Raw genomic sequence first — 23,037 nt, 5'->3', positions numbered from 1 at the left:
TAGGAATCATGTTTGCATAGCTAACAGTGCTAACATTACACAACATCCTTGAAAGGCCCTCAAGGCACCCTGGTTGAGAATCACTTATCTATGCTATTGTAATACCTTCATCACCAAGGAAGTCAAACACTTGATGTGCTTACAAGCTAGGAATCTATTGCCAAGAGATACACATCTCTTAAGTAAAGATAAGGAGGGTTGTTTCTGAGGGGGTAGGGATGAAGGGGCAGGAAAGAACACATAACCAAGGACAACCAACAGACAACTAAAATATACTTTCCCTGGGTGGTGGGATTCTTCTTTATTCCGTTGTTCCTGAAAGAGCAGGTCTCTGGGACTGAAGCTTATTTTTAAGATTTCTCAGGGTATAAAAGGCATGGTCAGTTTTAAAGAAAGTTCCAAAAAGAATCAACCTGTCACTGCTAGCTCCTGGAGGCTAAGTCCATTCCCAGAAAGGTTGCTTTCTTGCTCTTTACCCTTTGAATGCAGTGGGTGTTCAGTCTCTAAAACAGGAAGGTAGAACTTGTGACCAGCAGGATCAATTTCTTGAAACACGTAGGATGGTGGTTCTTTGTAAGAGGCAAGGCACCTGGCAATCTTCTTTGGTGTGTAGCTGCTTGTGTAGATGGTTTGTCCTTCAAATGGTGTGACAGACCGCAGACTTGACCAACCTGGCTTAAAGCTCTTTGTGAAAGTAGGTGGGTGGGGCACATAATGGGTCTGAAAAGTAGTCAAGTAATCCATTGGTTCTTCTGCCACCTTTAGTTCTGGTGCATGTATGATGGGCTTTGTTTTTGTACACTGCCATGCCTTATAGTCATCCTTCATGGTGGAGCAGCCATCAAAGGGCATGGTGCCTTTTTTAAATTGGGCCAGTGGCTGACATGACTTGGCAGGCTGGCCCTTATGGGGTGTGTAATGGGTTTGCGTAGTTGTCTTAAGGTCCATTTTCTCCACAGGAGGGACATACACAGCAGGTTTTTTGACAGATATGGGAGGGTGTGGCCAAAGCAAATATTTGTCCCGAAACTCTGTGGAAGAGGGAAATGAGACATCATGGCATGGCACTGTGTGGTGTGGCTTCATCAGCTTGGCTGGCAGGCCAGCCAGCCCCCTAAAAGATTGTTTGTGGGTGGTGAGGCCATCAAATGGGGTATCAGAGGGCTTATACTTTTCATATTCATGGACAAAGCGTTTCTCCAGGGGATGTGGTACATAACTCAACATATAATTTGTCAGGTTTTCAAAGGGAGTCATGTTCTTCTGGACCAAATTCAAAGGTTTGTAGCTCTTGGTGGCAACTGGCCCCTTAAACTGGTAGTCATCCTGGATAGTGGTTCTGTGGTCAAATTTTTCTTCTGATGGATGATATTTATTGTTTGGTTTAATCATCTCACGTTTTGGTACATTCCATGGCACATAGTCATCTGAAACATTAGAGAAGGCGGATTTAAGTGCCCATCTATATAGAAAATCTGTAACAAGTTTAAAAATATGCCATAGTAACTTCAGTTAGTAATTGCTATTATAATCATTGTGCGTCATTTGTTCATCAAGAGCTTCCACCTGTAACCAGCATCCCATTGTTCTGGGCATTGAACAAACATGCAGGAAACATAGTCCCTACCTTTAAAGCTTAAAGTCTAAATAGCCCAGACAGAGAATGGTACAAGAAAACATGTAGCATCCTCATCCAAAGCACAAGAAGATTAAGCGACAAATTCACAAATGGAATCTAGGAGTTAAATCCAGCTACGCCCTAGTCTAGAACCTAAACTACAGGACTGTCCTTCCTTCCTATGTCTTCCTCTATGATGATGACCAGTTTTCTGAATTAGAAGGGAGTTTGATATCTGGCTGGTGCTGGGTTCAAACTTTGTCTTTCTTCTTGATGATACCTGGAGCTGTGCAGAGTAGTATCTTAGACATTCCTTGTATTACTTGACATGGTAGCAATGCTGTCACCATGAGAGAGAAGCTCACACTCAAAAAATAGTAGTAGTAGTAGTAGTACTGTGAAGCACTTACAGGATGGGCCCCTGTTGTAGTAGGAAGACATATAACAAAGATGGTTCCAACCCCAAACATGTTAGTATAGTCTACCTCTGAACAGGAATGTGCCCTATCTATATCCTGGACTGGTTAGTGAATATTATATCCTGTTTTGTAAATGAGAAAACTGAGGCACAGAACATTAAAGTGAATTGCCAAAAGTTCCATTGTAAATTTGTTGCAAAGACTTCTGGCTCTCAGACCACTATTGCAACCACAAGCCCATCCTACTTCCTTCCTATTAATCCTGTGCAATTTCTCATTGAGAGCAATATGGTTACTGGTAGGAAGTTGAAATGAAATAGTCTTGGAGCTAACCCAAACCAGGGAGGGGGGGGAGGTGTAATTTCTTTTTTTTTCACTTTTAAACCACATAGAGAGTCATGAGGCAAATAACCTTCCAGCTGATTCTGTCTAGGAAGGAAGTCTGGATTTCAAAGTACTAGAAAGCAAACAATGCAATTAAGTATCAGGATATTTGACCTCTCCAATCCAAACAGTGTTATTCCCACTGAAATCATACAGCACAAACAGAATTATACCAGAGGTAAGTGCATAATAGTGGAAAGCTGAAAATCAAAACTACATTTAAAAAAATTAAATGTTTGGTCACAAGTCACTGTCCTGACCCTAACAGCAGAGCAGCAGAAGACTGGTACTGATACTGCTGAGGACTCTATAGCTTCCTCCTGAGCCCTCAATATACTATGCAAAAAATGCACTCACTGCAAGACTGCAGGAGGAAAGAAGGGGGCCTGCTGGTCAGCTAGCAGCGTGATTTTCCATGTGCTTTTCTGAAGTTTGAAATTTTGGTTGTTTTCGAAGACATCTGGAAGTCAGTGGCAAATTCCCCATTGAGGCCAGGTTTATGTGAACAAGGAGATTTGGGGCTAAATCTACAAAGAAATTTAGCTGCCTACCCATTACTATGGAGTGTCAAAGATATGGGTCAGATCTGCACTGTGGGACTCCTGGAAAGGCTGGGGTGAGGGAGGTGGGAGCTGGAACCCACCTTTAAACTCTGCAGTCCAGAGCCCTGCTGGGGATGTGTTTTGGCAGCAGCAGTGGGAGGCAAGAGCGAGCTGCATTAATCCCTGCAGCTCCTCATGGGCCAGATCTGGATGCATCTTGGCTGGGGGAGAGGGGGAAAGATGAGGGTCCTCTGGTTTTTCAGCACGCTAATGTCACCTGTAGATGCGCCCAGTTGTGCTGCCACTCAACAGCTGGGCAAGTGTATTGTTTTAAATCACTTGTGATTATGTTCATTCCAAAGCAAAATCATAAGTAGCCTAGGCATTCAGACTGAATTCTTAAGCAGAAATAAGTTCTTTTCTTTTATGCACAGCTCATTGAAATTGCCAAAAGTGGCTGCTGAAATTCTCAAAACCTCTCAGCTGCTGCCTAATGTCCCTAGAGGGCTATATTTTTGCTGCTGGGCATGTGCATAATCACTCAAGGCCTGGAACTGCTAGGCTGCTTGGAGACCTCATTCTCACTTAAGCCCTGAAAGGCATCTCAACCCAGGCATTTCTCTGCCTAGCTCCTTTGCAGGGCCAGATTTGGCATGGATTTTCAGAACAGATATGTCTAAGGCTCCCTTCTACACATCACATGTATTATGCAATTTCCTGGTTTAATTGTGCAATTAATTTAGGCTGGCCACATATGCAAATTAACCATGGTACCTTTAAAAAGGTCCAACCAGCTATAAAGTTATTGCTGGAAAATGTGTAATAACTTTATAGCTGGTTTCTATCTAGCTTCGATCTTCATCTGCAGCCTGTGCCCCTGAGGCTGGGAGCCCAGTCAGGTGATTGGAGCTCCCAGCTGGAGGGGGCCTTAACCTACAGAAAAGACAGGAGGGTGTAGCCCTTCACAGACTCAGCAACCTTTGTTCAAAATTCTCCTGAGCTTAATTTATAGCAGGAATGTGTACCCATGTCTCACACTTCCCAGTTAAGTGCCCTAACCACTAGGCTACTGGAATGGAGTGGAGTAGTCTCTTGGTGCTTTTCCTTGAGATAAGCCTGACCTAGCTTAATTCCAGGAGAGGGTTCACAATGGGAAGCCCCAAGTGAAAAACAGCACTTCCCTCCAGCCTGGAATTAGGCGCCAAAATATGTTTGAGATATGAGGTTCAACTCCTACCCCTCTCCTCAACCTTTCCAGCCAGCTCTTTAGAATCATAGGAAATTAGGATTGGAAGGGACCTCAGGAGGTCATCTAGTCCAACTCCCTGATCAAAGTAGGACCATCCCCAAATAGAACAACCCAGCCAGGGCTTTGTCAAGCCAAGCCTTAAAAACCTCCTAGCTCAAACTAGTTTCAGCTCAAACTAGAACTCTAGGTTGGTTTTATCTCTTGAGATTCCCCAGTTCAATCCCATAATAGTGGTCATCTTGAAAGTGAGGAATCATCCAGGATTCAAACTGTTGTAGGCCTCAGATGTTCAGGTTGAACTTCCTCTGAGCCAAGGAAGTATGGCACCAAATAGTGAGTGTTACAGTGGAAATAAGTTATGACTCCTTGCTACAGAGCTGTAGCAGCTCTTGAGTTGTAATCCCTGGTAAGAATCATCCTAGAGTCAACTCCTAGAGCCAAGGCAGAAATGGAACTCAGGCTAGTGTCCTGGATTAAGGACAACAAAAAGTCCTTTTTCAAGTACATTGGGAGCAAGAAGAGGGCACCAGGCAATGTAGGCCCCCTGCAAGACACAAACGGCAATCTGGTGGCCACGCCAGACAAGAAAGCTGATATTTTTAACAGTTTCTTTGCCTCTGTTTTCCTGAACAAGGACCGGGATATCCCACCTACCAGAGGTAGGGACAATCTTGGGGATAGCTCTATCAAGCAGTGCAGATGTAGTTCAGGATCTTCTGGAAGGGCTAGACATTTTTAAATCTGCAGGTCCAGATGCCCTCCACCCAAGGGTGTTGAGGGAGCTGGCAGGGGTCATCGCGGAGCCTTTGGCCCGGCTGTACGAGCATTCATGGTCATCTGGCCAGGTGCCGGGGGATTGGAAACTGGCTAATGTGGTCCCAATTTTCAAGAAGGGGAGGAAGGAGGACCCAAGTAATTATAGGCCTGTAAGCCTCACCTCGGTGCTCGGGAAGCTCTTGGAGAGGATCATCAAGGAGCATATCTGTGGGGGGCCAGCAGGGGAGATCATGCTCAGGGGCAATCAGCATGGCTTCACCAAAGGCAGGTCCTGCCAGACCAACCTGATTGCCTTTTACGACCAAGTAAGTAAATCCTTGGATGATGGTGTCGCTGTGGACATAGTCTTTCTAGACTTTAAGAAGGCCTTTGACACTGTCTCTCACCCCGTCCTCATCAATAAATTAAGTGACTGCAGCATTGATGCCTGCACAGTTGGATGGGTAAAAAATTGGCTGATGGGGCGCACCCAGCGAGTAGTGGTGGGCGAGATGTGAGCAGTGGGGTACCCCAGGGCTCGGTCCTCAGACCCGCACTGTTTAACATCTTCATCAGCGACTTGGACGAGGGGGTGGAAAGCACTATGTCCAAGTTTGCTGATGACACTAAGATGTGGGGCAAGGTGGACACACTTGAAGGGAGAGAGAGGCTGCAACTAGATTGAGACAGACTACAAAAGTGGGCAGATGAGAATAGGATGGGGTTCAACGTAGACAAGTGCAGGGTGCTGCACCTTGGGAGAAGGAATCCACAGCATACATACAGGCTGGGGAGTTCCCTTCTTGAAAGCACAGAGGTGGAAAGGGATCTCAGAGTCATTATTGGCTCCAAGATGAACATGAGCCTCCAATGCCAGACCGCAGCCAGCAAGGCCAGCCATACCTTGTCATGCATCCAAAGGTGCCTCTCAAGCCGGTCCAGAGAGGTGATACTCCCCCTCTATGCGACTTTGGTCAAGCCGCAGTTGGAGTACTGCGTCCAGTACTGGGCGCCACACTTCAAAAGGGATGTGGCCAGCCTGGAGAGGGTTCAGAGGAGGGCCACCCACTTGGTGAGAGGGCAGCAGGACAGGCCCTACAAGGAGAAACTGAAGGACCTGAACCTGTTCAGCCTCAGCAAGAGGGGGGGACCTGGTGGCTGCCTACAAGCTCATCAAGGGGGATCAACAGCAAATAGGCAGAGCTTTTTTCTCCCCGGCACCACCTGGGGTGACGAGGAACAATGGTCATAAGCTGGTGGAGAATAGGTTTAGGTTGGAGATCAGAAGGCAATATTTTACAGTTAGGGTGGCCAAAATCTGGAACCAACTTCCCAGGGAAGTGGTCCTCACCCCTACCTTGGACATGTTCAAGAGGAGGTTGTATGATCACCTGTCTGGGGTCTTGTGAACCCAGCATTCATTCCTGCCTGTGACAGGGGGTCAGGCTAGATGATCTGTTCAGGTCCCTCCTGACCCTAGCTACTATGAAACTATGAAACTGAAAGATTAGTAGGTCACATAATTTTTCTAAAGTAGAACACCTATGAAGGCCAACTGGAGGCATAGACTAAGCTGGATTCTGGCATGAGAGGGTGCAGGGGCTCATTAAGTGAGTAACTAGCCAGCTGCTCCTGCTCATGAAAGACTGTCTCCAAGAAAGAGCACAGGTGATTCAAAAGGTCTGACACTTAAAGTACTTAGAAAATCGAAGTCACACTGAAACCCACAGTTTTTCAGTTTCTCAGCCTTGTTTGTAATACTCTAGTCAATGCAATTCATAGATACTATAAAGAGTTTTACAACATTTTAGAAATACAACAAAAGCTTCCATGTCTCTTTGATTTTAAACTTTTACCATCTCCACACATTTGGAGTCATCCTAGACATTATGAATTTATTTTACTTAGTTTAAGCCAACATGCTATTATCTCCTCAAAATATGTTACAATTTTATTGAAACTCTAATTCTTCTCCAGTAGATATTAATGGTTTTCCATGTACCACCATCTTGAAACCACTAGGGAATATGGAAGAGAACCTTTGATATGAACCACATGTTATACAGGCTCAGGCAGATCTCAGTATAACCAAGCCAAACAACCCTAAAATTAGGTTACATACCCATGGATAGATACAAGCAGTTAAGTGTAGGTAAGACAAGATAATTTGAATATATAGTTCATACAGTGTTAAAAATTAATTTGCAGCACTGTATAACATTCACTGTGATATCTGGCCAATTTATTTAAACCCACAACCCAATACAGCACTGGATTGTATAGCTTTACGACTTCATACAAAAGGCATTTATTGCCAAAGCAGTATTATTTGAAACCTCACAGAATGGCACATTCCATATGATTTGCACCTTGAGAGGTGATTAATAAAAACTTTTAATGCCATGATGCAGACTAGGTAAGTGCACATGAAAAACCTTCAGATTTGTGAAATATGGCTTTTAAAAATAAATTGACTCAATATGGGACCAGGTCTTGGAGGGGCTGAGATGGAGACTTCCATTTGCCAGTGTTTTGAAAAACACTGCAGATTATAACCAAATGTGGCTATGCTACATATTATTAGAGCTCTCACACACCACTCAAGGCGCTGACCTAACCACTGACACAAGAAAAAGATCTACATATTCTGATACTAAAAATCTAAGCATATATAAAGACATGAGGACAGATTCTCAACTAGTGTAAACCAGCATAGGTCTGTTGATTTCAACAAAATTGAAGATCCAGCCCATACAAGCTAAATTTTTTGAAGGTGCATAAATGCAGATATTTTATTCCCCCTTTGCATTAACAAATCAGGTCATTCTAAACAGATACTTACTTGTGTGAAAATATCCCGATTTTGTATAGATAAATTCCACTTTTGGCAATTACAATGAGCCATGCATAAAAGAAAAAAACTTATTTCTGCTTAAGAAAAGCAAACATCCTAGCTTTCAGCCAGAATGCCTAGGCTACTTATAATTTTGCTTTGGAATGAAAATATTCACAAGTGATTTAAAGTAATACACTTACCCAGATGCTGGGTGGCAGCACAACTGGGTGCATCTATATGTGACATTAGTGTGCAGCAATAAACTGTGGAGCTTATTGCAGCACATTGAGCTGGGCTGCAGCAGACCTGGCTGGCAGGGGGCACAGGGGGTCAGCCTGTCAGTCCAGGGCTGCTCTGACTGGGCTCAGTGTGCTGCAGAGGGGCTGGCTGGGGCACAAGGGAGCTTCAGTGAGGGGCTAGCTGGTAGTTTATTTGTGTGCAGCAATACATGTGTAAACACTGAACTGGCTGGCTGGGGCATGAGGGTACTCAGCATCTACATGCTTTGCTCCACAGTGAAACTAAAAAACTTTGCAGCAGGGTAGTACATGTATTTACAAGTACTATCCTTCTGTGGAGTTTATTAGTTTTGTGCGCCCTAATTGGGGCACACCTGTAGATGCTGTGACGTTTACTGTGCAGTTAATCAGTCAACTGTTCAGTAAACATCTTGTATAGATGCACCCCTGGCTGCCATTAGCAGACCACTATTACTTGTTCCTAGTGAGCGCATCTACACATGCAGTTAGTGCACATGAATAAACTCCAGAGCTTATTGCTCCAGATGTTTTTGCTCCCAGGAGCACCATTTGAACATGCGCCTAGGAGCAATTCACTCCACAACTTAGCTCCTTAGCTCTGGAGCTTATTCATGTGCAGCATGTGGAGTCTGGCTGGAGTTGCCCCGGCTGGCTGGGGAGCTGTGGGGTCAGCCTGCAAGCCTGAGGCAGCTCCCCCCAGCTCCATGTCCTGCAAAGGGGCTGGCTGGGGCACTAAGGAACTTCAGTGCAGGGCTAGCTGACAGGCAGCCCCTACACCAAAGCACCCTCGTGCCCCAGCCAGACAGCTCAGTGTCTCCACGTGCACCGCTGCACAGAAAAATACTTTGCAGCAGAGTAGTATCTGTATTTGCAAATACAAGCACTACCCTGCTGTGGTAGTTTTGTGGCCCCTAGTTTTGTGCACCCTAATTGGGGTACATGTGTAGACACTAAAATGTTTACTGCAGAGCTAATTAGTTAGCTGTGCTAAAACTTGCAGCAGTTTAAAAAAAAGGTAACATGCATCAATTCTGGATAAATTAAATGCATGGATACAAATTGCAAATTGCTACAGTCATATTTAATGTCAAGGTTATTGTTTTCAAATTTGCTCCTCATTTCTATGTGCTCAGAGGGCATTTGTACACATGCATGCACCACAGCACCAAGTACTTTTAAAAGCACCCTGCGCTACTGTGTAGGCATTTGTATAAATGATAAAATGCGCAGAGTCAGCACTTAGAGAATGGCAGCAGTGCACTTTTGAACTAAAACACATTGAAGGTGTTTTAATTTAAAAGCGCTCTGCTCCCATTTTCTCAGTGCTGATGAGCATTTCACTGTTTATACAAATGCATGTGACACATTAGCCAGGCATGTCAGTTTTCATGTTCCTCAGACTCGATTAATTGAGTCTGCTCCAACGCACTGGATTTCCAGTGTGTCAAAGCAGACAAAGTATGTGTATAAATGCCTGGAGAGAGCAGGGCCAGACAGTAAGGAAAGGGAGAAGGGGCTGCCAGGTAAAAAAAAAAAACTGGGGGGAAAGCAAAAGTCTACCTAACCCCTTAGATTAATTTTCCCTGCTGTAGCCATGGGAAGGGGACAAATTTAAGGGAAGCCTCCAATAATTAAATTCTATACATGGAAAATTATAGTAAATTTATAATTTTTCCATATATAGAAGTTAATTATTGGGGAGTGTCTTATAATCAGGGTCATCTTCTATTCGAGTAAATACAATACATCTTTTTTGCTGCAATATAATGAGTACCACAGAAATTCTGGCCTCCAGGAGAAGCTCTCCACCTTAAACAGTGATTTTTTTCTCTTTTTTTTCCCAAGAAAGATTTTTTTAAATTAAATTAGTCCATTAATTCACTAAATTGCCATGATTCTGGATTCACACCAGTCTATCTGGAACAAAATTTGGCCTCTATGTTAAAGAACAGCCCTAGATGGTCAGCCACTGGTGTATCTGCTCTGCTAAACTGGAAGCATCTAGCAGCTGGACAAATGGGGATCAGAGCAATAAAAATGCACCACACCTGACATGTGGCAACTTGCATTGCTCTTCAGCTTCCTGTTGTAGCCCATGTTTGGGGCAGTGACAAAAGGCCCAATGAAGGCTCTGAGGCTTTCTAGGCAGTTGGCAAGAAGAGGGGGGAAAGACTTTCACATAGCTGGACAACCCAGAAATAAATCTGGCCAACCTGAAGGAGACAGATAGTTAGAAATAATTTACAATGTTGTCTTTAGTCTATATCCAACCCAGATGCATTCCCAGTAGGAAAGAATTTCCTTGGATGATATTTTTATTGGACCAACTGCATGGTTGAGATAGTCTTAAACAAACTTCTGAATGCAATGTATTCTTCTTCAGGTCTCTAGTAATTATTTTGTGGTTATAGCTTCTATAGGAGCTACCTATTAGAGATGGGGATGTAAGGAATAACAAATGCTCAAGACACTGTATTCTTGTTATGGCTTCTTCAAGAAAGCTGTTATTACTGAAGCCCCCTTTTACAAACTAGCTGCTAGGGTATGTGTTTGCATACCTTTGTAGGTAGGTATAGTATTCATCTTGTCACTGGAGGTATACTTAGTCTCATGGGGTAAGCACGGAGGTACTCGGCAAATAGGGTAGGGATTATAGTCTTGTGTATATGTGGAGGTCAAATCCATATTATCATCACTCTTGACATACTTTTCTGGTGGCTTGCATTTCACTGGCAACACTTCACGAGCTACATAATCTCTCCTGTGAACAATAATGTCAATACATCATACTTATGTCTTTGTACTAAGGATAAAGTTTATGTTCCTTCTGCTGGACACACAAAGAAATGAACACTTCACCCCCAGAAAGTTTGAATAAGATACAGGTGGCTAATGAAATGCGCAAGCCTTCACTTGTAGAAACTTGGGCTTCAATAGTTCTGAAATTATGTATGAGAAAGAGGCTGATTTAGCTCTGGGCTACCTTAAGTGGACCAAATTCCACCTTGTCTGAACCCAGTGAACCCAGAGTTTATACAATGGACTTACACCGAGGAAAAACATAACCAGTGAATATCATGGTCTCATTCTAGGAAAATGTACTACACAATTCAAAGGCCTATGTTAAAGGTAAGGTTTATGTTAGCAGAGGTAATAGGCTTGTTTAGGTTGGGAATGAGATATACTAGTAGAGTTGGGTCAGCTTTGTAACAGACATTTCATGAGCCCTCACTCCATAACAATCATGAAGAGTAATTTCTTTATGGCTACAAATATTCAATAGAGCCTAATGGGTAGTCACCTACATCCCACTAATATTCAACATGATTTTGATACCTATCTCCCTTGGGATTTTTTAGCTCCTACTCCTTCCTGTTAGGACTCCATTGTTTCGGTGAAGAGTACTATAGGACACATAGGGTGACATTACATGTTATATTTAAACCACATTAAATCTGTGGAACATTAAGTGGTGTTAAGCTGGAACATGCTGTGGGCAGTCACACATTAAGGGTTAATACCATTTCTGGCCTGCACAGCTCTGACTTGCCAGTAGGGGCCAGGATGCCTGGGCTCTATCCCTACTCTGGGTGTAGGAACAGGGGGGGCATGACAGACTGGAAGTGCTGCATCCTGGGATGCTGGAGGACTGAAAATTGTTCATTTGATCTCATCACTCCTGTCTGAGTGAAAATGCAGCAGCACGCCTGGGAAGCTTCCAAGAGTTCCACAAAAGGCGGACCACTGTTAGCCCCAGTGAGGTAGCCCAAGAGAATAATCCATTCTCCATTATACAGAGAAACAAGTAATGGCTGCTTAATGGTCATTCAAGAGACTTCAATCCTTTATAGGAGCCTGGTGCACCTTCAGCAGACTTTCTGTAGACCCATGAGGTGGTAAAGCTGTTCCAGTTCCCAACATAGATGGGTGGATATGAAGATGGTGGTAAAGATGGAGCATTCTCTACTCCAGCAAAAGGTTTTAAACATTTACAATTTTAATGGCACAGTGAGACAAAATAGTAGGTCTGACTTCTGCATCCCCCACATCAGATTTCACATAAATGGTTTTATCATGTTTTTGATTAACATTATAACTAACAATGTCATAGCCTCTTCCTGACAAGGACATAATCTACATGCATTCCTTAGAGACAGAAATATTTGCAGGGCTCTCAATTACTGAATACTTTATAGTTGACAACCCCTCAACACTGAACTGAAGACTAGGGAGTAAATAACCAACAAATAACACTCCAATATCACCACAACCAGAATCTGGATTGTCCAGATCATTTGCATCAATGTCTCTGGAAGGAAATTCACAGGGTGCATGTTGGAAACATAGCAGCATGATAAATATCATAGGTGACAAAAGTGCAGCCTGTGGTCCAGATCTGGCTCATTGAGCCATGTCAACCAGCCTGTGGGGCTCCTAGAGGCACCAGGAATTCAGAAATTAGGGGAGCAGGGGCAGGGCCCTCCGTCACATTCCAAGATATAGAAGCCCTGTTGGGGATGTGTTCTCATGGCAGTAGGTGAGCAAGGGTTGCATTAGCTCCCATAGCTAATTGGCACTGCTTGCCCCACAGCTCACCTTGCCACTGAAGGTGGGTCCAGATTTGGACAGTGAAGAGCCCTGGGGTCTGGATCCAGCTTGCAACCAACCCCTCAGTCTGGATCCAGCCTAGAGGGGTGCCAAATGAGTTAGACACCTGCTGATTTGTATAATTAATTATAACAGTAAATTGTTCAAAGCTGTCAGTAAATCTAATCAAAGGATTGTGAACTTGGGGGGGTGAACATTGACATTTCCAACAGACTGGGAAACAGACACCGTGATTTCAGTGTCCCCTGCTGAAAGAGCTTGAGTCTAATGTTTGTGTAAGCCTTGAACTAATGTCCAGGTCTAGGAACAAAAATTACACATAAACCAGTATAAGTGATCAGAAAGCCGTCCAAATTTGTAATACAACAGAAGGTCAGTACATATAAACCACTTTCAAAGTGGCAAAAACCAGTTTAAGATAAACCTGGATGGATGTAGTATCAGACTTAACTGATTTAAGTTAAATTGGTTCATTGAACTTCTGTCTCCGATCCCCTCCAGATTCAAGTTAACTCACAGTCCCCCAGCATCCCAGGATGCTTTGTACCTCCCCTGCATACCCTGCCTCACAGAGTGGGCAGGTTAGCCTTGGCCAAAGCTGTACGCTCCACCTGACCAGGGTGGCATACTCTAGGGCCCCCTGGTTTCTGGCCTGAGCCACTGCAGGCATGTGCCTGCATTTCTGGAATCAGAAGTGAAGGTATATTCACTTGCTTATCTGTTCAATCTACACAGGTCAGACTAACCTATGAAGACTGACTTGATTCAGACTCATGCATTTTGACTGTCTGGACTTAGTCCAGGTGTTCCTGCTTCATCAATGAAAGTAACCAAGCCTCTTCATATGTCTTTGGGAAGTAACCAAAAAGCCAGAGCATAAAGGAGAACAAGAAACATCAACACAAGAGAGAGAGAGAGAGAGAGAGAGGAGCAGGAGGAGAAAAGTAGACCCCAAACTAATAATACATTCCCCTCAATGAGAGAAGCTGCAATTGAAAATCAACATTCACTGACACCTTTTAATGCTTCTAATTAGATGCCACTCAGGCAAGCAGAGGGTTTTTGATGCCAGAGCTTGAGGACACATGGGAAGTAGTGATGACTCTCCTCCCCTCAACCCCAACTCCCCACATACATGCACTCACTGTCCCAGCCCTACAATTTTCCCTCCCTTTTACCATTTCTTACTTTGTAGTTGAGGTGCCTTCCATAGGCACTGGTAGCCTCTTGTATTCTCCCTTGGGCTTGAATGAATCTCTGAGATGGGTTGTTGGGTAAAGGGGATATTTCTCCATGTACTCTGACAGGCAGCATGGCTTCTCACTGCTGTCATAGATCCTTGTGAGGTGCGGGCAATGGTGGTACCTGCATAAGAAAGCAGCATGGGAGTTAAAAGCTGAGGCTTAACCAGGAGTACCCTCATGTGCCAAATGTGAAGCTCCATTTCACCCATTTTGCTTGTTTTTTCTAAGGGTGTGATTCTGCAGCGGCTACAAGTGTACGAAGTAGGGTATGAAAAGCTGCCAGGTCAGAACTCTCTACTTGCTTGGCACAGCTGTAAATGGATACACAAACTCAAGTCAATGGATAATCAAGGTCCTATCAGCCTAAAGCTGCTCCTACTGAAATCAGTCCTTTGATGTCATTAGGAGCTGCTCCAAAGATGCTCATTTTTGCATGGTATTAGGCACTCTCAACTCCCATTGAGACTTGCAGCTGTTCATTACCTTTTGCTCAATAAGACCAGGTCCTTAAATGTCAAAGGAACCCTTTCCACTTTGAGAGGTCAGTTATATCATGATTTTCCAGATACCATCTTTTTTAAATACATGGTACGTCAGGAAGAAGACTCCACTGTTGTAGGCCAGCTTGTCATGGACATAAATTGACTTAGTTCCATTGACTTCAATAGGGCTTCACCTATAATCATCTACTGATGTTTAGCCAACAATAATATTAACACCTATGCAAGCAAAAGTCATAGAACAGGGGTGTTAAAATCATCCAGCCTCTTGGGCCAGATGAAGGGCAGGATAGTCTGTGGGCCAGATTGGCAGCATCCACTAGTCAGCATACAGAGCTTGTCCAGTGAGGCGCTGCATGAAGTATGCAACCTATAGCAGCCCCTGTACCACATGCAGAGCAAGTCCCAGTAGTGAAGCCAGCATGTGCTGCACACAGCACATGGGGCCATGGGAAGTGCATATGCAGCACTGGGGGTCTGCAATATGTGCCCTGGACTTATCCCCTCTGCTGAGTGCAGCACCCACGATGCCAGGTCAAGTCTGCATGCCAGACTAGCTCTGCGCACTGAGTCATTTCCAGACCCACAGGCCAGATCACCTGGTTTCATGGCTCAGATTCAGTCTGCAGGCCATATGTTTGACGACCCCTCCCCCCCCCGACCCCTAGAACAATGCATTCTGGGAAGTAAAGGACTACAGTGAGATACTCAAAAGCAAGGGTTCCCAAATGTTTGCCCCTGAGTAGCCATTTCAGAAAGGCAGTCCCAGGTGACGGGTTGCATACTGACAATTTCTTTAAATTTTACATTTCTGTTCAGGAAAAAAAAAACACACACACAATAACACTTTTTATGTATTAACTTTATTTTTATTTCTTTCTTTTACTGTTACACAGAAGTATAGATTTACCCAATAATAACAAATGAAACTGTACATTTAATAACTGGAATTATGTTGCTGAGTATTAAAAAATTAAATTAAAGATATGATATATCATGATATACATGATAGAAATGATATACAAATACATTGCACAGGAAAAGAGTGAAATTTTAGTTGACTGAGATTTAATGCAGCTGACATGTCAGACATCACGCATTAGAATCTTGGTTCAATGCTTGATGTTGCAATACAGTGAGCTGCATGAAAATGACCACCTGTCAGCCTGGATCTTAACTTAGACTTACTTATATTCGATGTAGAGAAGGTTTTCTTATATATGTATGTGATTCCAAAAAGAAAAGCCATGTGTCATCCATGTTTACATATGGCAGGGCAGTTAGAGTCCTTTAGAGAACTCAGTCAGCCTAAGTTCATGGTCAAATGTTTGTGTGTTTATGTACTCTCTTGCAAGTCAATTAATTCTAACTGCATGTCTGTAAAAGCACTTTCTGGTACAGTATTGGATTTAAAAAACAGCCAGTACCTGCCTGTGAGATTTAGAATTCAGAGCGCCAGCTGAATTCATCCAACAAATGCTGAATGATTTGGAAATACTTTTCTGAATGTAAAACTTCCATTGCACTGGGTTCTTCACCCAAGGTCACTCTGTATGCTGCAAAATGAGCAGCGCTGCCTTCCTTAAATTGCTTCTGCAGTTATTTTAATTTTCTTTCAGGGGCTTAACACTGTCAAAAAGAGTCAAAGCAAACGTCTCATGGCCTTGAAGCTTCAAATCGAATCTGTTCAGAGGACCCATGATATTGAGAAGGCATGGCATTTGATCCTCATTAATTTACCATGCCTGAATAATTTTAACCTGGGTTATTGTGGTGCCGTGCATTTGTGTTTGCACACCATGCTCTTTCAAGAGGGTTAAGCCTTGTGTGTCATTCCCCACAGATTCCAGCAGGGGGAGGCAAAATACCAATCTATCCCCAGTAATGTCTTTCCTAATGAATTACAGCAGGAGGCACATGTAAGCCGGCCTCCACAATCCCTGCCCCCTGCGCTCGCCGGGAGTCTCCTGCTAATTCCACCCACCCACTCATGGACACGGTCACCTGCAAACCCTAGGCTCAGGCCAGTCTCCCAGTAGGTGACCCCCATGGTGATCCCAACGACAAGCTCTGTGAATCATCCCCTCCTGTCCCTTTCCCTCCCCCCAATGTTACAAAGTAATGAGAATTTATATATATGAATTTTCTTTTTTTACTATATAAATAACTGATATGATATCAGAAGTGTATGGGGTTGAGATTAGCAGGCGGGTGGGTGGGTGTTGCTTCCACAGTTGGTGACTGAGGCTGATGGTGAGCTATTACTTTTCTGACCTTTTTAGGACTACATTTCCCAGCATTCCCAAGCTGCCAGGGATTGGAACAGTTTCCACGGGGATGCATGCTGCTTCCCCCACTCCCCTTCCCTGCCCACAGTCCACCTTGAATCCATGCGACATATGACTTTTGGAGGGGTGTTGTGAAATGTTTTTGAAGTGGTGGGTTGTTGTCGTTGGGCTTGAAGTGGAATATGCCCCTCCCTCAATCACACTCCTAAGGCGGACTTCAGGCTGTTCACTCAACCCCATATCCACCTGCCCACCACCAGCTGTCCCCGCCCCCAGCCAGCCCACAAGAGGTATACTTAAGCCTTCCAGCTCATCCTCCCCTCCACCCCCACCCCCATCCACTACACTGCACACCCCTGCAGGCAGACACAGGTTGTAAAAGAATTTATTATAAAAAAATAAATTGTAAAAGAATTTATTGTAATCAAAAGAAGGAATAAGCACTGCTAGTTGCTGTCAGCAATATGTGCTGCCAGACAATCCCGCACAAGGGCCGCCCGACCAGTTTCTCCTTGTGCATATCTCCTTGGTCCCTGCACTGCTGTCTGGCCATGTCTCTGTCTGGCCACTGCCTGTCATGCTTCTTCAGCCCACGCCTGGCTGAAAACCTCTCTGCAGGTCTCACAGATGTTGTGCAGCACACAAGCTGCCACTACAAAGGCCATGATATTTTCTGGCTCCAGCTCGAGCTGGCATGTAAGTGCCCTCCATCATCCTTTCAGTTGTTCAAACGCACATTCAAAGGCCACCCTGCAACTACTCAGACGGTTGTTCAAAACCAGCTTCTGTGGGTTCATAACGTTCCCTCCATAAGGCTTCATAAGCCAAGGCTTTAGGGGGTAGGCAGTGTCCATTAATATAACCAGAGGGGGGACAGCAACACCACAGATCACTGTCTTGTGGACTCCAGATGCATAATGTCCTTTCCCCACAAGGCCAGGGAGTGGCGAGTTTCTGAACATGCACGTGTTGTGAGCACTGCTGGCCTACCATGTAAAAATGTTTGTGAACCAGCCCCAGTAGTACACCACAGCTTGCAGGATCACGGAGGCAAACCCTTCCCTGTTTGTGAAAGACCTCCCCTTCCCTGGGCACAGGACTGGGATGTGAGTGCCGTCTAAAGCCCCCATGCAGTTAGGGAACCCCAGATCACTGAAGCAATCTATGACTTCTTGTGGACTCCCCAGGCAAATAAATCTGTATGCAGCAACATCCTGCAACAGCTGGCATACCTTGCAAGTTGCCAACCCAGCCATGCAGGGAACCATGCCGAACTGGTTCGCAATGTAGCAGAGTCTGGACAGGGTGGCCAGTTTCACGATAGCCATTGCCACTCTCTTGCTCAGTGGGATGGCCCAACACACATTAGCGTCCTGCCTCGCGATCTGGGGCCCCAGCATTGAGACGATATGATAAAACGCCTCCCTGTTCATTCGTCTCCAGCCACCGCTGGTCATTCCAAGCGGTCAGCACAATTCGCTCCCACCAGTCCGAGCTGGTCTCATGGGCCCAGACCATGTGGATGCTGCTCCTGAGGTTTCTCAACACAGCCCTGTCATCTCCCACTATTTCACATGCCTCTTGGTTTTCCCACTCCTTGGTACATCTCCGTTTTCTTTTTCACAATGCTAGGAAAGCTTGGATACATGCTAATGCTGAATACCCTATCATTCTTATCTTATTGTCTTGTATTACTCTCAAGGCCAGCAGTAGTTCAGTCAGCAGCACTGTCACCACTTCCTCCTCCTGCTCACCAATGTCCTCCAGATTCTCCATGTCAGTGGAATCTTCACTGCATTGTTCTCCATTTTCCACTTCCCATTCCTCACGCACTTCATCCTGATTCTCCATCTGGCCCCTCTCTGTCATCAGCGGGGAGTAGGAGGAGGTGTTGAACTCTGTCTAGCTGCATTAAATAGATGACCACTGTTTTTTCAACAAGTAACCCCGGGGTGTTTGCACAGCCTTTGTTTGGTCCAGAAATAAGAAGCAACAGATGCTCCGATGCATCAAGTCTTTGTTCAAGACAACATGTAATCAAGGTTGCAAACAAGATTTTGCCATAGCCCTCTCCTGTTAATGTAGGACCAGGCAGCTGAATACTTTTGTGAGGTCAGCAAAAACAGACAGCGCTTCTGCAATAAAATTATTTTATTCAGCAATAACAAGATGGCCTTCATTGTGGGACTAAGTAGGGGAAGACAGGCCAAAACACAAGCAGGCAGGTGCGATTGATTTTTGCAACATTCTGGGGCATTGACCAGCCATCCCAAAGGACAATGGCCTTATGTACCCCATGCTCAAGCTGATCAACAAGTCTTTTGTTAGCAAATGGGGTGCTCCATCACCTTTAGGTGTTGAGACCCAGATAATGACTTCACAATCTCCAGAATTCTCACAGCATGTGTGTGAAGCCAACCCCCAAATTTCACCAGGGACCCATCACGAATCAGAATCACTTGCTGTTGACCACGAACTGCTTTGCCATGTCTCAGAAAGCCAAGGCCAGCAGTATAGAGGTGACAGAGCAGGAGGCCGATACCTCCAATGCCCAGGGACCCATCTGGGCCCGGGAAGAACTGCAGGACTTAATCAATGTTTGGTCAGAGCAAAGCATCATAGGTCGGCTCATAACCATCATCAAGCTGGAAAGTAGGAGGAATAAGCCTGTTTATGTATCCATTGCAAAAAAGTGATGCAGACACAAGGGCACAGTCATGACTGGACCGAGGTCCGGTGCAAGATCAAGGCCCTGAGATCTGCGTTTTACCGTGCCAAAGATGCGAACTCTCGCTCTGGGACAGAGTGCACAATTGCTCCTCTCTCCAAGAATGCAGGCGACACTCCATGTATAAAGTGTTTTGGGACCAGGGTTACTGGAGAGGAGAGCAAACAAACAGAGGCAGCTCCTCCTGCAGATGAAAATGGGAGCAAGTCAGTGCATTCCGATGATGCGTGGTAAATAACACAGCCATTCAGTATCATTAGCTAAGGAAAATCTTGTCCCTTTTTATTCAGAAATTCAAAAAATTTCTTTCCTCAAAAGAAAAAAAAAAGCATTTCAAGGTGGTGTCTATGCCTAGCCATACAATTTCTGTGAAACACCATAGCACTCTGGGGAAAGCTGAGGGATCTTCTCCTGGGGGTCAGGTGGGGCAGTGGGGTGAGTGTGAGAGGCAGGAAGAGGTTTCTTGTATCTGGACATGAATGGCAATTGGGAGGTGTGCTTGGGATTGGCAGGAGGATTTGCTTGCATGGAGGTTTAGGCAGGGAGGTGGTGGTTGGGGAAGGTGATGAGGTTTTGTGGCATTATTTGGGAAATCCTGTCTGTGGGTTGACTGTTTATTGTAAGATGTTCTGAGCCTTTGGATAGGGTGGGATATACATCTAAAAATAGATAAGTAATTAAAAATAAACTTGTGACATATCCAGAGTCAGCTTCAGCATCTTCTAAAGAGGCTTTGTCAGAACTGATTAGTTGAGTGCCTCGGTACAGTGGAACTTCCTAGCACAAGGCACGGTGAGACAGGGGAATTCTCAGCATGGTGGAGAGCCCCGGTGTGGAAAAGTTCCCGCCGCTCATATGCAAATGCGCATACTCTAATTGGCCAGTTTCAAATTATTCCTATGTGGCGGCTGGCAATTGGCTCGCTAGCCGTATAAAGGGTTGGAGTCGTTTCTGCCCGGGTTGGAGAACTCCGTGCTCGTCTCGGAGCGGAACCTGGTGGTCTGATCACCCGCCAATGACTCCCCGTCGATGACCCCCCCCCCCCCGACACACGCCCGTGTCCTGCATGCTCGAGTTCAGACCCGGTTTAAAGATATCTCATCTTATAAGAGCTCCTCAGTTTGATTGTAACAGAAGTTGGAGTTTAAAGTTAACCTTCTTCCTACGCTGTACATCATGACAGTGTAAGTAAAGCCATCTTTGTTTGAACCAGTACGCGTTTGTGCCTAATTCTACTCCAGCGGTTGCAAGTACCCATCTACGTGCTGGGTTTGAGGCTACAACCCAGCCGGCCCCTTTCCCAGATCCCAAGCTCGGTCACCCACATGGCGTCACGAACAGGATCAGGATTAACAGGATCAGGATCGGAATCGGGATTTGGGGAAGACCCGATGGAGTTAGAGTTAGTTAGAAGCTGTCCCTGGCACAGTGGGAGACACCACGTGTCGAATGCTGTGGAGCTAGGCGCCCACATCGCCTATCACCAGGCGGGCGGAATAGGTGAAAGGTTTGTCAGCGGCTATCTTTCGCTGAAAGGGGAAGAAGAAGACTCGTCTCACTGAGCACGGACAAGATCACGCGGCGTCCGCTTGTGGATCATCATTCATGACGGTGCATCTGCGGGTGTGCGAGAATCGTCCAGAGCTGAATCGTGTCCAAGCACTTGTTTCGTGTGCTTGGGAGAGAGTGGGAAGCCGCAAAGGGGATTTGATTAGCTGTCCCATTATGCGTGCGACTCCATATAAATAGTGTAATATAAGTTAATTAATTGTTCAAAGAATGCTTTCTTTGCAGTTTTTTTTGTTCGAGGTTCAAGATACATGTCAGAGGCGGACCCAGAGAGAGGAAGAGAAGACGCAGAGGTCTGACATGCGACTTTGCCATGACACCTACTGAACTCCTCGTGATTGAACTTTTTGTAACCAATGTACTTACGTGTGTTTGTGTTTGTATTGGTTACTATTTGATTCGATCCGTTGAGGACGAACTTTTTTCGTTGTATGTTTTTGTATATAGCCGGTTACCCCTCGAGAGGAGTGACGAGTTAGACGGCGTGCATGTGCTTCAAATTCCAGCTGTACCGTCGGCAAGGGGGCATGTCAGAACTGATCAGTTGAGTGCCTTGGTACAGTGGAACTTTCTAGCACAAGGCACGGCGAGACAGGGGAATTCTCGGCACGGTGGAGAGCCCTGGCGTGGAAAAGTTCCCGCCACTCATATGCAAATGTGCATACTCTAATTGGCCGGTTTCAAATTATTCCTACGTGGCGGCTGGCAATTGGCTCGCTAGTCGTATAAAGGGTTGGAGTCATTTCCGCCCAGGTTGGAGAACTCCGTGCTCGTCTCAGAGTGGAACCTGGCGGTCTGATCACCCACCGACGACTCCCCATTGACGACCTCCCCCGACATACCCCCGTGTCCTGCATGCTCGAGTTCAGACCCAGGTTAAAGATATCTCGTCTTATAAGAGCTCCTTGGTTTGATTGTAACAGAAGTTGGAGTTTGAAGTTAACCTTCTTCCTATGCTGTACATCGTGACAGTGTAAGTAAAAGCCATCTTTGTTTGAACCAGTATGCGTTTGTGCCTAATTCTACTCCAGCGGTAGCAAGTGCCGGGTTTGTGGCTACAACCCAGCCGGCCCCTTTCCTGGATCCCAAGCTCGGTCACCCACAGCTTTAAAATGCTGGTGAATGAGGCCTCTAGATGGGATGAAGTTCACACATATATTACAGCAATGTTCATGAAATGGTCCACCCTGAGAACCTGAGCAAAAATAGCTTCTTGATAGGTAGGCATTGTGGTGATACCAAAAATTGTGGCTACATTGTGTTATTCAATAACTTTCTGCTTTAGTCCACAATCCTTTGCCTCAACATGGATAGGGCACCATCTGTAGTGACACCAGTGAGAGATACCCACTTTATATTATTTACATAAATGAAGAGAACACTGCATTAAACCCGTTTCCTCTTCTGCTTCAGTCTTTCAAGCCAAAGGACGTTTTTGTGTATTTGAAAGTCTTCTCAACTCCACTAATAGAAAATAAGGATCTGAGAAGTACCTGTAACATTGGTACTCTTACCTGAAGTGACTGAATATGCCACAAAATTGTCAGCAACATCTTGAAGCTGTAGTTTAAGATCATCACCAATGTCTTCAACTCTGCATGACACCATCATTTTAGAGAAGCTGACCTGACTACTAACAGACTCTTTTTCTGGGCAAAATATATCCATATTTTCTGCATAGTCTTTGAAGAACTCACTGTCAGTAAGGAGGTTTATCCCTCTTTGTTATGTACAATGTAGCTGGATAATGAAGAAACGTCACTGCCTTGAACAACCTTTTTAAAAACTGACTGTTGTGCAATAAGGCCTTTCTGCAACAACTCCAGATTTTTCTTTTGAACATCACCATAAAACTAATTGTAAGAACTATGATTTATATCATGATGCTGGTTTATGTTCCTTCATGATTTTTTTCTTCCAAATTAAGCACAACACTAAAGTTGGGTCAGAATGTGCCCAGGGACCGGTACTAGTATGTTGCTTTTCTCCGAGTGCATCTACATGTGTACTTTACTGAGGAGATGACCAATTAGCTC

At 44.8% G+C, this 23,037-nt stretch overlaps 1 protein-coding gene across 1 annotated transcript; it reads right to left on the bottom strand.

Moving 5' to 3' along the window:
* Positions 1–408: 408 nt before the first annotated feature.
* Positions 409–22,669, bottom strand: SAXO1 (stabilizer of axonemal microtubules 1). The gene is made up of 5 exons (XM_059723544.1): positions 22,516–22,669; positions 19,475–19,616; positions 13,861–14,037; positions 10,623–10,825; positions 409–1,427 (listed from the first exon to the last, which is right to left on the bottom strand). Exons 1-5 carry the CDS (start codon positions 22,667–22,669, stop codon positions 409–411), a joined length of 1,695 nt encoding a protein of 564 aa, XP_059579527.1.
* Between the last annotated feature and the right edge of the window lie 368 nt (positions 22,670–23,037).

This window comes from Alligator mississippiensis, chromosome 3 (assembly GCF_030867095.1).
Source record: "Alligator mississippiensis isolate rAllMis1 chromosome 3, rAllMis1, whole genome shotgun sequence".
Lineage (NCBI taxonomy): Eukaryota > Metazoa > Chordata > Crocodylia > Alligatoridae > Alligator > Alligator mississippiensis.
This window is presented reverse-complemented; position numbering and strand designations above follow the sequence as displayed.

Coding starts and splice junctions, on each gene's coding strand:
- SAXO1 (XM_059723544.1), bottom strand. CDS start 22,669: ATGGATATATTTTGCCCAGAAAAAGAGTCTGTTAGTAGTCAGGTCAGC. Junction 14,038..19,474: donor GAGTTCGCATCTTTGGCACG/GTAAAACGCAGA, acceptor TTTCTTATGCAG/GTACCACCATTGCCCGCACC. Junction 1,428..10,622: donor TACTATACCTACCTACAAAG/GTATGCAAACAC, acceptor CTAATGTTTCAG/ATGACTATGTGCCATGGAAT.